We start from the raw sequence: 14,356 nt of genomic DNA on the forward strand, positions 1-14,356 counted from the left end.
GATGAGGAGGAAAATCAGGAATCTCATCGGGAAATACATCTGGGAATTCTTTCGCAACAGGAATCTCAGATAAAGAAGACTCCTTCTTCGAAATATCAATAGCGTAGATAAGATAACCTTCATCTCCGCTAGTCAACAATCGGGACATTTCCAAGGAAGATACCAATGGAATTTTGGCTTGGGAACCCTTGCCATAAAAATTCCACTTGGGTCCATCAATCGGTCGAAATCGAACCACTCCATGACAACAATCAACAGTAGCTCGATTCGTCATCAAGATATCCATGCCAACAATACAATCAAAGTCGTGCATTGGGAGGACAATCAAATTCAAGAACATCACATTATCCTCATATATTAATACACAATTATGCACAACTTTTTCAGACAAAATAATCTTCCCTGCTGGCGTGGCTATCGACAAAGTGTCATACAACGGGGTACACTCAATATCGTGAGATGCAACAAATGCATGAGATATGAATGAATGAGATGCTCCTGTATCAAATAAAACACGTGCAGGATAATCGCAAAGCGTGCAAATACCTGCAATCACGCCTCCAGGAGCTTCTCTCGCCTGATCCTCAGTCATGGCATACACTCTCACTTGAGGAGGAACTTGGGTACTCTGACCACCCGGTCCTCGATATCGTGAGACACTCGATTGCTGAAATGATGGAACAGGAACAGTAGGTCTCGTCATACCAGGGCCACCTCTAAATCCTGGCTAGGGTTGAAGCAGAAGTCGTACCCCTGTTCGGACATACTCGAGAGAAATGGCCTTCCTGCCCACATTGATAACAAGTACCAAACATACATCGACACTGCTCGATAGTATGTTTACCCCCACAATGGCTACAATAGGGTGCAATCACAGGACTCCCTCGCTGTGATCCACTAGAGCTCGAAGAAGACGAAGAAACATAACTAGTCTTCTTAAACTTCTTACCTCTCGGCCTCAAAGTAGGCTGCTGAGCTGACACCGGAGGTGGAGGAGTATACTGTGGACCTCCTCTCCTAAGTCCAGCCTCGGCTGCCTTGGCTCGTTCAACTGCCTCTGCGTAGCTGGTAGGCAATCCAGAAACAACATAAGTATATAAAGCAGGATGTAATCCATTTACAAACCTGTTATATTTTGCCCTCGCATTCCCAGCTACGTGAGGTGCATACTTCAGTAAAGTAGAAAACTTCGAAGCATACTCTGCAACAGACATCGTTCCCTGCTGCAGATTATTAAATTCATTCTCCTGTGCAGTATAATAAGATGGAGGAGAATACTGCTCCAAAAACTGGGCCTTGAAGACATCCCATGTGACTTCAATCCCGGCTTCCTTCAGTCCAATCTCAGCGGCTTCCCACCAAGATTTAGCTCGGTCTTTCAGCTGATACAAAGCAAGTTTCAGTCACCGAGCATTGGAATACTCAACAATATTAAACAGGTGCTCGATATCCTTTAGCCAGGCCTCAGCTCTTTCAGCACTCTCAGTGCCAAAGAACCTCGGTGGTTTCAGATCCTGGAATCGAGCCATCACTACATCCATGGACAATCCTTTAAATTGCCCAACAATCCTCTCAGTACTGCTACTCGCAGTTTCATTTGTGGGATCCATCTACAAATCAAAAGATGAATATCACAATTTCATAATCTCATCATCTCATATCATCAATCTCATCAGATACTTACTCGAATCAAATCAAGTAGGAGCAAGTAATACAAATAATTCAAACACAAGCGCACAATTCATTTGTGCCTATTCAAGTGTACACAAAACTCAATCGAGCATTCCCAGCTATGCTCTGATACCACTCTGTGTGGGGCCCTTAGCTCCTAATCGTTATTACAATGCAATCTGATTAGGGTTAATTAATTACAGCGGAAAACGAGTTTAAATTTTCTTTACAATGAGCCCAAATCATTTTATTTGAATACTAAAAATAGTATTTAATCTCACGTCATAAACATGCCCACACGAAATCAAAATCTATCATATACAAACAACTCACATTCTCGGGACATGCCCCGGTATATAGATACATATACATATATACTGGGAACAAGACAAAACATAAAACCTCAGCCCAAGCTGTGGCTCCCTCCAGAAGTACCCTCTCCGGTCTCCTGATATCCTGGAGTACCTGCCATTGTCCACACACAAAGACAACAACAGCCCCCCTTAGGGGTGAGCAAAGCTCCGTATGGAACAACCAATCATATATACCACAGATATCTAAGCAATGATATATGGTATGCAATGCATGTATGTCGTGGAGGTATCGGGTCAAATGCCCATCTACTGAGCACATGTCAGAATCAATCGAATCGCTATCAAATCAATGCTCGAGCTGGCACACCGGCCAATATGGGATACTCGTATGATAGCGTCGGCAAAGCGCCATCAAGTCCCAAATCTCATATCCAATCATATGGGGCCACAATTGTCTATGCTTTACGGGTCATATAATACCGGCATAGCGATTGTGTTCACAAACCCCGGAATCCAATCCAATCATATCAGGGTATCCAAGGATCATAGTTCAACGTGCATGTCATGTATCGATGTATGCATAAAATGATGTGTGTTAACAAAACATTTATTTTATACATCGATATCTCAATCTCAATGTCATGTATGCCACGTCAATCAACAAATAAGACATATAGGCACATAATCTCATTCCAATCAATCAAATCAATCCGACATATATCATATAATACAGATACCTGTCGTATGTTACCCGGTCGCAACATACCTCAATTCTTCGTTTCCAGTTGATGTAGCCTGAAGATATTGATATTACACTTTATCTACATCAATAACATACTCATTCCAATCAATAACATACTCCAAAATCACTAATATGAGTTTCAAATATCACTTGAAACTTCAAAAATTCATATCAAATCCAAATCATATCATAATTCAATTCCGACTTCGAATATGAGTTTCTTGTCGGTAATTCTGCTACATATAGGAAATTCAACTTCAAATACATGCTATTCCAGCACTTTGATATTTAGAGCTAGCTGGAACTAGAAGAAAATTACCTTAGTCAGAAGCCCTCAACGCGACGATCACAAATATATAATTTGTTTCGCGTTTAGACTGCGTCTCGAAGTCGATTTGGAAGAAAGAAAATCGAAATCTCTCGAATTCCTTCGAAGTTATCGTATAAGAAATGAAGAAAGAAAGAGAAGAAAAGTTGCTCTTATCTTCACCGCTTCGGCGCTCGGGCGGTAGAATTCTCGCGCCCGAGCGCGAGACATTCTGCCCCCGGCTATCACTAGTACCCGCGCTCGGGCGGTCACAAACTACCGCTCGGGCGCGGCATGTTCTGTTCGAGAACATTATTTACATCGCGCTCGGGCGGTCACAAACTACCGCTCGGGCGCGAAGTGTTCTGCCCGCATACTCATTTTACATATCCTGGCGCTCGGGCGGTCATTTTCTACCGTCCGGGCGCCACACGTTCTGTACAAATATTTGATTTTCGTAATTATTGGCGTCCGGCCTCTCCCCTCGAGCTCTTACAACGTCAATTCATATTCAATATTCATTTCTCAATTTCATTATCATAATATACATCAAATGTATAATCACATATCAATTTCATGAATTATCGATAATCACACAGGATTTACGATAACACGATACACGGTCCTTACAATATGTTTCCTTTTGGTTATCCTTGCTTGAGTACTGTGAAATATGGTAGCGAGAATAGGCTCCACAGCCACTTTTGTGAGTTAATTTATGGTTTCAATAGTAGCATGTCGAGAGCTGGGTCTCTGACTTCTTGAAAAGATATTTTGAACGCGGGGAGTTGGCCTTCAGGGCCACTCTTGTATATGTTTAGTTTTATTATTTCAAGTTGTCATGTGAGGTAGGCCGTAGGGCCACTGAAAGAAATATCTGTTGTTTATGATTCAACAATAAAATTGATCGGAGAAAGTGGAACAGTAAGCCACTTTCATTATTTTGAAGGCCCTTTGTTTCACTAGGGAGCCGACCTTATGGCCACTTATTATTCGATATTTCCAATGTTTCTATGGTATGACAAATCATGGTGAAGTAGACCGTACCGCCATTATATAAATTGGTTGTTTGTATGTGCAGTGACAGACCAATTAAGTAGGCCTTGAGGTCACCTAGAATACGACAGGAAAGAAACACACTGAGCGGGGAGTTGAGCTCACCAGGTGGAACAAAGAAGAACAAAAGAGAATAGATGCGCTATGCTAACCGCAAGAGGACCCAAAAGTGGACTTTGGTATAGAAATAGGCTATCCAGCCATTTTTATACGGTTTTTAGCTGCATGTTGTGAGATTTTATTTGAAGTAGGCCTTGGGGCCACCAATGTAGATATTTGTTGGTTATGATCAAATGAAGTTGGTCAGTAGGCCACTCTTATCATATTGGATTCATTGTATTTCGATAGGGAATCAAGGAAGAGAATAATCTCGAGCTGGGGAGTTTTAAGTCAATCTATGGTTTTGATTGAAGATATTGAAATGAGTTGGGTTAAGTGAATTAAGAACGAATAGAAACTCCTTTCCAACATCCGAATACACAACATCACATACAAACTCACCTTCATTCCACATCCATCACCCAACAACCACAACATCAAACCAACAGTCAACAAATACAAAGCGGAGTCACCACATGTAAGAACAGTAATTAAACGTGTATGTGAGAAAGGGGTCCAACTGAAGTGCAATGCATGCAAATGGCTGCTTGGGTAGGGGGAATGTGACCCAAGTGATGTGCAACACACAAAGAAAATATTAGAGTTACCTCTTGGCTGCCAATTCATGGTCACATGCATGTTAATTGAACGAGGGAGCTAGTGATATAGCGGGGAGCTATGCCAACACATGGTTTGAATCAGTTGTTTGTCGGTGGGGTGCACAAAACCACCCAACTCCCCATAGGAACTCGATACTAGCAAACAGACCAAGGTTGCAGTGATTAAAAATTCTACCAGTCCATGTTCAGAAACCGTTGAACTCGAGCCGGCATCAGAAGGAAGCCCTCTCTTAGTTCATAGACAGAAATACTGTGATTCTATACACAAAACTGTGAGGAGAAAAACCAGAACAGTGATGCTTGGAAATGTTGCTCTTGGTAGTGAGCATCCCATCAGAATTCAAACAATGACCATAACAGATACAAAGGATGTTGTTGCAACTGTTGAACATGTAATGAGAATAGCATACCAAGGAGCAAATATCTGTTCGAATAAACAGTGCAAGGAAAGAAAGAAGCAGATTCCTGCTTTGAAATTAAAAATTCCATTGTCCAGAAAACCTATAACGTCCCTCTAGTGGCAGACATTCATTTCGCACAACCCATGGCAATGCGAGTCGCTGAAGGCTTTGACAAAATTCGTGTTAACCCTGGAAATTATGCCGACCGGAGAGCACAGTTTGAGCAGCTGGGGTACACAGAAGATGAATATTAGGAAGAACTTGAGCATATTGAGAAGGTCTTCTCTCCCTTGGTTGAAAAATGTGAAAATTATGGGCGAGCAATGCGCATTGGAACAAATCATGGAAGCCTTTCAGCTTGGGCGGCTTCTATTGGGATAGCAGATGAAAGCAACAAAATTTTAATGGATTTTCATTTGGGCAAATTCACAAACACCTTTAAGGCGCAATAATGAGCAAAGTGACTTCTTGGTTGAAACGACTAACGTAAAATGCACCAATTACCTGGTAGGGGATTGACGAGTGGGTCATGGTCGACGGGGAGTTAAGCTTGGTGGAATAAATGGAGTAACTATTGAAGAGTTGAGGAATTTTTGAATTTTGCTTATGATACGTACTAGAGATCAGAGTTTATTTATGGGCTTTTCTACCAAAGTCAAGGTCCAATTATAAAGGTAAGTTTGGGCCTTATTATTGTAAATGGATGAAGTAAGATAGAATTTGGCTTTATACACAGGCATTTTGGCCCATCGGGCCAATGCCTGCGGGGGACAATTGTTTGTGCTAAAAATAATTAATTATGGAAGCCCAATTAAATTATATAGGTCCATCAAGTGTAGCGGATTAATTTTTATTGATTCAAAAACTGGTCACAAAATGCGAAAATAGAGAAGATCGTGGGAGGAGAGGTTGAGATCGTGGCGTGAAGAGCGGGGAACATGGCTCATGGGGGAGTGGAGAGAAACAGCACAACACTTGGAAGAAAAAAACATCGGCAAACACAGAATCTGCAGAACACAACTCTACAGCAAAAATACTCTCTGCAAAAATTTAATCTTGAAGCGATAGTTTTTAAGATTTCTAGCATATTTCTAGCATTCTCTCGTTTTAGATTTCAACAACTTTATATTTATATGTTTACGTCTTGTAAATTCCTATGGTTTATTGAAAATATAAACAATGTCAGGCGTTTATTCCTCAAATTCTAATAGTTTTCTTCATTTTGGCGTTATAGTTGTTTTAGGAGATTATAACCGACGGTCAAATTTAGAATTCACTTTCGTTTGTTTTTAGAAGTTAGATTTTTATCATTTTCACAAAATCGGTGCACTTTCGCACCTGGCACGCCCGCAAATCAAATATTGTGCAAACACCTCCGTCACTTCCGGGAACGTCTCTCGCCTCGACTTCCGAACGGACACGTTGGGGCCCAGCTGATGCAGCGCCGTGTACACGCCGAAACTGGCCGATAAAGTAATCATGCCCAGTGCAACGCAGACCGGAACAAAATCACCCTTCGGTAACCTGTTTACATAATAATAACTCACATATTTATGTATTCACAAACACACACACACAGAGATAGATATTTGATTACCATACTTGGATTTGATGAATCCGGGAGAAGACTGAACCGAAAGAGCAGAATCGGCGTATGCTTTCAGTTTCGGGGAAGTGGAAGTCGTGAAACTCGACCTCCCTCGTAGCTCGTTAGCCATCAATTTCCAGGTACCCAAAGCAACGAAAATCAGCAAAATATATTACATTTCAGGTACTCAAACCAACGAAAGAAGATAGATGAAACAAAAATGCAAGAAAACGGGCACACACAGCGGTTCAAAACGCCATTATATTCCATTTTTTGTTGAATTCTCGCGGCTTGTAATTGATTTTATAGTTGCGGGAGATTAATAAAGTAATAATAATGTGAGTAGGTCTTTTGTGAGACGGTCTCACGAATCTTTATCTGTGAGACGAGTCAGCTCTACCGATAATCACAATAAAAAGTAATACTCTTAACATAAAAAGTAATATTTTTTCATGGATGACTCAAATAAGATATCTGTTTCACAAAATACGATCCGTGATATCGTCTAACATAAATTTTTGTAGAACAAGGGAGATCATGCAGATAAAAGGACAGCTGACAAAAAGCTAACAGGACAGCGTTACGTTCTCACATTTCCAACCTACTTTAACCTCTCATATTTTTATTTTTATTTTTAAAAAATTTACATCTTCTTGTAGAAAAACATCTTACATACTGCATAAAAATTATGTTATGCTCTCAAAAAATAACCTAAACTGGCATTCATTGATATGCGATGTGCGATATATAAAATTTATTGAGATATGATGGTTAAAAAAATACAAATTTATTAACACAGACTTTATTTCTTTTATTATTTTTTTATCAACTATAAAAAGGTTAACATCAATATAATAATATTTGTTGTGTATAAAAATAAAAAAAATAAAAAATACAATAAATAGGTTGAAATATAAATAAAATAATTTTTTTAAAAGAAATTAATTAATTAATTAATACTTTAGTAGTGCCTCTATTCTCTTTTTGTGAGCGCCAAACATTATTTTTAGAGGTTATTTGATAGTTTATAACTTCTTAAATCTTATAAATTGTTTTGTGATTTGTAAGCCTGTTAAAGTGTTTAGATGAACTTATTTTTAACAATTTAAAAATGTTAATGTATTTGATATTATAAGATATTTTTATTGTCAAAATTACTAAAAAATATATATAATACTACAAATTAATATATATATATATATATATATAGTCATATAATTTTAATATTTTTAAAAATAAATCTATTTTAAATTTATATTTAGAAAATTTAAGTTTTTGGTGCAAAAATATTTATTATTATTTTTAATGTGTGAATAAAATATTGATTTAAAAAGTATACTTAACAATTATAAAAAATAAAATAATAATATTTTCGTTTTTAATATTTTAATGAAAAGATAAAACAAAACAAAATGATAAAATTAGAATTTATATAGTTCGGATAAAATGGAGATTTAAGAAGTTATAAGAATATTTTGAAAAAAATAAATATAAAATAAGATCTTTCTTTAAAAATGTGGGTATTCCGATTTTTTTTAAATGCAACTTCTTTTAATCTGAAAATTACTACAAAATCTCCTCTTCTTTTTTTTTTTTCCCATCAGCTGTTTATCCATACAAACTTGATATCGTGTTCAACACAAACTTTAAGACATGGAGGAAAATTCAGCAGAATATTATTAATATAGCAAAAAATGACAGTTTTCCGCAGGTTTGGTATTTGTTGTGCACATTATATACCGGTGTGGCAAAAGTATACAACAATCACCTAGTATCACTCAACATAGAGACATTGTGAAACATCCTTACATCTCTCAACTAGAGTTAGTGAGTCAATCAATCCCTTGAAGATAACTCCATGTATTGTAGCTATCTCAAGCAAGAATCAAATTCTAGAGTATAATCCCAAGAATTAACTGATCGCCAGTTCACAAAATAAATTTATTTTATCATCATCATCGACTCGGTTTCGACCATCTAGCCACCTAGCAGAGAGAGAGAGCATCTCCTAATCAAGATCCAGGCTCTTTTTCATGGCTTCGTAAACCAGATATGTGATGCTGGCTGACGGTACGACTTTGAGAAGATTCGGAAAAATACCTTTATAGAATCCCCTAAAACCTTCGACCCGATAAGTTCTCAAGAATACACCTGACATGCTACTGTCCGCGGCGCCTTTGGTGGCACGATAAGCTTGCATTCTGAAAAATAACTCTTTATCAATTAATACAAACAAGGTACGTTTGTTTATGCATGGACAATAGTGGTTTATATCACTAAATTTTTCGCCCATGGACAATAGTGGTTTATATCACTAAATTTTTCGCCCATGGACAAAAGTGGCTGATGATTTGTGCTCATTACCTTGTTCTTACCACCTGTAGGGGGTAAACACAGGTTGCTCCAAGGGCTCCTGAAATCGTCCCACAACTGAGTTGCACAAGAGGGCCGGGTTCTGCATGATATTTAAATTATCAACTATTTCAGTAATCGTGATGCATATGAGGAAACGAAGACTTTACTTGGTCCAATCAAATAGAAAAGGAGAAGTAGCTAACACCATACCACCATCCTGAAGAATATATTTCCTGGACATGTCTTTCAAGGTCTCATAGGCAGCTAAGTCGATTCCAGCGTAAGGAATAATTCCAAGAAGAGACGGGATCAATCCTCTATATAAGGCTCGAGGTCCCTCCTGAATCCAAATATCTTTTGATAACTTCGCAATATTTGGAACAGTCCCACTTTCACAAACATAAGTTTGTAACCGAGTTTTGACGAGATCCATTGGGTAGATAGAGGTTTGCGCCACGGCTCCAGCCAACCCACCGGAAACAAGTCGACCCGCAGTTCCTACATCCCCGTTAGCATCTCCAATGACGGTCTTCAACTTTTCATAGGTGTAAAACTTGATGGCACTTTCAGGTGCAACCTTCAACACATTTATCCCATTACCCCGAAAAAAACCTAAGAGGCCACCATCCTTCCATATGTTTTGAACTGCAGGAACAATTGAAACACGTGTAGTCTGAACTTGTAAATTAACCTTAAGGCGATCAAGCGGTGCCGTTGCGGTACGAGAAGCGGCTCCAGCAACTCCTCCCGCAATTAAATACTTGGTGGCATCAACATGCTTGCTGATGCCTTCAGGAATTACAGCATGTTCACCAATATCTACAAGATATACCCTTTCCCAGTATCGATATATGTTTTCTATGGTAGCTTCATGTGGATAAAGCAGAAGAAAATCTCTCCACTCTTCAAAAGTTATAATTCCATTATTGTCCTTGTCAACATGCTCAACAAAACTGGCAAGTTCATCATCATCAAGTTCTATCCCTGCAAAAACAAGCTGCCATGGCTTATAAGATGAATCAATTCAAAAATATTGAGGAAAATCAGAAGTATAAAAGGATTCATCAAAGAGGTGAAAACAAGACATCTCACAACCATAAAGAAAATTATCAGGACTTTATACGCTAAGCATGCAAAGAAACCAATAATAACTAAATAACAGAGTAAAAGGTTAACTAAGAAAACAGCATTAACCAACCAGCCACGAGATATAGACTAACTTTATCATTCAAAAACAACTAGTACAGCGACTACAACAGTGAGTTTAAAAAGGTCAAAATTATAAACATATGAGGGAGATATTGGTCACTTTTTATAACAGTCAAAGGTGCCCTACTTAACATTGGAAAAAAAATGAAGAACCATTGTAAGTGATATATAACTGAGCATAATTATTAAAAGCCCATAAGGCATGCACCTAGGCTCAAAGCTCAGCAATGCTCAGCCCTTGCACCTCGATACAAGCAAAGGGTAGACCTTAACCATAAAGCTCAAGCCATTGTGCTCTTTTAGGGCTCAAGAACGCCTTATTTGCAAGCTTAGTAAATCCAAAATGGAATGCAATATAATATATATTCGTATTGGCTTATAGACTAAAGTTTTAATTTTAATGTTTTTTGCTAAATATACATGATAAAATTCTCTACAAATACTTAGATTCTATAAAATCATTCCTTTTAGCACTCGACTTCAATATGCCACACGTCTTGCCTTGAACTTTGCGCCTAAACTCTGCGGTTATCTATGATCCTTAATGTGACTCACGCTTCCAGTAAATATGTAAAAAGGACTATATGAGGGAAGATAGCATGTGAATTAGGAGAAATAATATAAATTGGAGAAGAGACTGCCCCATGACAGCAAAAAATAATTTTATCAGAGTATTGAATGATTTGTTTTTGTTAAGCTATCACAAAAAATGGCACAAAATACTATGAAACATCAAGATAAATGTAAAAAACTATAAACCATGTATATTTGACAATTAACTATGAACAGTGAATAAGTTATTTATCAGATCCAAGGGGCAAGAAAAATAGAAGAAGATCCAAAGCATCTTTACAACTAAATTATATTCAAGAGCTTTTACAGTCATAGCATATGCCGCATCTCTAGAATTTCCATTACTCAGAAGGTTCTTACACAAGAATCCTTGTCTAAACAAGGTTCAAATAGTTACTATATGCCATATGATGTTGATCATGGAAAAATAAACAATCTCTTCTTGCACAGATATGCGCATTCATGAATCCATTCATTAATCATGATGCCAACTTACTTAGATTTTCCAATATCTGTACTTCAACTTCCAAAAACATAGGAAATCTGTATGTCCCGCCTTTACCATTGATTAACAGTTCTAACTTAAAAAACAGCATCCATTAATCAATTTATGTTCGAACTTATTTTCCTTCAACAATATAAGAACCATGGATGCAGTGGCATAATATTTGTCTCCATCTTGGAGTACAATGAGAGAAAATAATTTCCTCTGCTCTCTCATTAACACTGCATCCTTTTCACCATGTTTCTGACTTCTGAGTGTATCCAAGTATATTCATATGCAATTTCGAATGTATAAAAAACAAGAAAAAGGCAATGGTGGTTTAGAAAAAACAAGTTCTGGCGAATGGATTTGCAAATTTAAACATGTTGGAAAGAGGGAACAGGGAAGAGATAAAAATACCGCCAACACAGATAATTACAACATTAAACAAATCATAAAAATCTTTAAGCATATAATTCATCGTAAGAAATAAGAATACAGCTGCTTGTACTCCATAGTGGAAATCAGAATGCACAAAAGATAGACTATCACATACATTCACTGAACAGAAGTCTTTCACAATTCAACTTTTACCCTTCAGAAATTCCATTTCAGTGAATTATAACATCTTCGGGGTTCATATGGAGGACAAAAAAGAGAGAGATATATTCTAAGAAATTCTGCCAGAAAGCAATAAAAAATGGAAAGGACAATGGCCTCCAGTGACACGTACTCCCATCAAACATAGGGGAAAGAAAAAGGTACTGAAATATCTTGTGTATTACCTGGATTTGAGAGAAAAGAGCTAGAAAAAATAGAAAAATTATATGAGCAAATGCAGATTAATATTATCTTATAGTTCGTGATAAAGGCTTGTTTCATTATGAACGCCCCAACAGAAGTATTTCTACAAATCTATGGTGCCAAGCTCCCAAAACAGGACAAGAAGATTTATGGTCAGCACAATACAAATTATATCATGAGAAACTAAAAAAGCCAAATCTGCGTCAGTGCACTGCAAAAATATTTCTAAATGGTGGACAAGACAACAAGGTAGCATATTATAATCCAAGATCATCTTGATTTGGTATTGTTCATGTTTTCTACAGCACAGTGAACGCCACAGAATTGATTCAAGCACAAACCTTCATGCATTACAAATGAATTCTGTGTAGTTGAAGTGGCATTCCACAAGCAATGGAACTTCATCATTACTCTAATAGAAGGCATGCCTCTGCTTCTATGACTGACATTTTTATGCAAAGATCACATTAAGGAGCGATGCATGCGTTCAACAAAGAGAATAGATGGGATGGATACACAAAATTCCCAGCACAGGAAAACCATTCAGATCACTTTCAGTCAAGAGAAAAGTAACTTCAGGAATTTTACATACCATTGTAAATTAATTCAACTCTTTACTTTCACAAATCAAAAATACCAACCAGGAAATACAAATTCTCAAATGCAATCGATCATGTTTTTAAACGGGAAAGGGTACAAATACCAAAGTAGAGCCAATATATTTACCAGCCTTGACTAGAGCATCCCACAACTCCTCAGGTAGAATACATCCATTGTGCTCCACGTCAATCGCCTGAAAAATCATGTACAATTCCAGCTCCTTATCATCCATATACTTTCTAAACTCCTGATAATCAACCCTCCCATCCTGATTCGCATCGCAGACCTCGATCAGCTCCTTGGCGAACTTGTAATCCGCGGGGATTTGCATTGCCGAAAGCCCCTTCTCGATTTGGGCATAATCCAAATACCCCACATTATTCGTGTCGAAGAAACCGAACAAAGTCCGGATTCTCGAATCCCGCTCCTCCTTGGTCTCTCTCAAGGCGGACAGCACGTGATCCAGCGACACGGGCCCGGGTTTCGAGACCGGGTTGCAGGGCCCGCGGCGGTTTTTCGAGTCCTTCTGCCCGGTATCCATTTTTGCCGCAGCTGATTCCTGCGAATTCGCATTCCTCGCCACCACTCCAGACATGAATAATCTCTACAAAAAGGAATTGGTACAGAGGAAACAGAATCAAGGGGATTTTTCCCACTGCATGCTTCGAAAAATTATGGAGTTTTACAGATCTGCGGAGCGAGCTGGGGTGCCTGCGTATTGTGTATATTGAAGTGAAGACTGGGTTTGATAATGGAGAAGGAAAGGGGAATATTTGGAGAGGATCTTCTCTTGTAGGAAGACCCGAGGAAGTGACCCGGACTGTCACTTGGAGCTCCGTTTTATGAAGAAGCGAATAGCATCAAAAACATGCGTGTGCTTACTACGCGGACAGTTTGAATTCTCAAATATATTCTTTGTTTACAAAATCTCAAGTTTGTAAATGATGACTGAAAACACCATCGACTTGATAATGGGTCGAGACGTTAGACACATGAGTTCAGACATAAACTATTTTGCCCATCTTGTTATGTGATATCACTTTACAAAATTTAATGACCTTAATCTTATATATTTTTTCATGATTAATGTTGTCTTCACAATATATCAGTGTTAACCATTCAAATTTTGTATCTCTCCACAACAAACTATAGGCAAGACGGTCTCACAAATCGTATTTTGTGAGACGGATCTCTTATTTGGGTGATCCATGAAAACATATTATTTTTTATGCTAAGGGAGTGTTTGGTAGGGGTGATAAGGTGGGTTTATTTTTTTAACCCACCTTATCCTTCGTTTGGTACGTGTGATTATTTAACCAAGTCAATATCTCCTATGAATGATTAGGTTATATTAGGTGGGTTAAAATAATACCTCCTCACCCTCTAGGATTATTTATCCAACTCTTAATCCTTCATATTTTTCCAATTTTACCTTTCTCCTATATCCAAACTCACCATCACTTCCCGCCACGACCGCTGCCGCCGTCATCGCCGGCCGACCGATCGCCGCCGGCAGCCGCCGAGAACCATCAG

At 38.1% G+C, this 14,356-nt stretch overlaps 1 protein-coding gene across 1 annotated transcript; it reads right to left on the reverse strand.

Moving 5' to 3' along the window:
* Nucleotides 1-8,452: 8,452 nt before the first annotated feature.
* On the reverse strand, nucleotides 8,453-13,670 carry LOC142528975 (calcium-dependent mitochondrial ATP-magnesium/phosphate carrier protein 2-like). The gene is made up of 4 exons (XM_075634298.1): nucleotides 12,950-13,670; nucleotides 9,364-10,137; nucleotides 9,163-9,253; nucleotides 8,453-8,999 (listed from the first exon to the last, which is right to left on the reverse strand). The coding sequence occupies exons 1-4, from the start codon at nucleotides 13,416-13,418 to the stop codon at nucleotides 8,807-8,809; spliced, it is 1,527 nt and encodes a 508-aa protein (XP_075490413.1). The 5' UTR covers nucleotides 13,419-13,670; the 3' UTR covers nucleotides 8,453-8,806.
* Nucleotides 13,671-14,356: the final 686 nt, after the last annotated feature.

This window comes from Primulina tabacum, chromosome 16, assembly GCF_025594145.1.
Source record: "Primulina tabacum isolate GXHZ01 chromosome 16, ASM2559414v2, whole genome shotgun sequence".
NCBI lineage: Eukaryota > Viridiplantae > Streptophyta > Magnoliopsida > Lamiales > Gesneriaceae > Primulina > Primulina tabacum.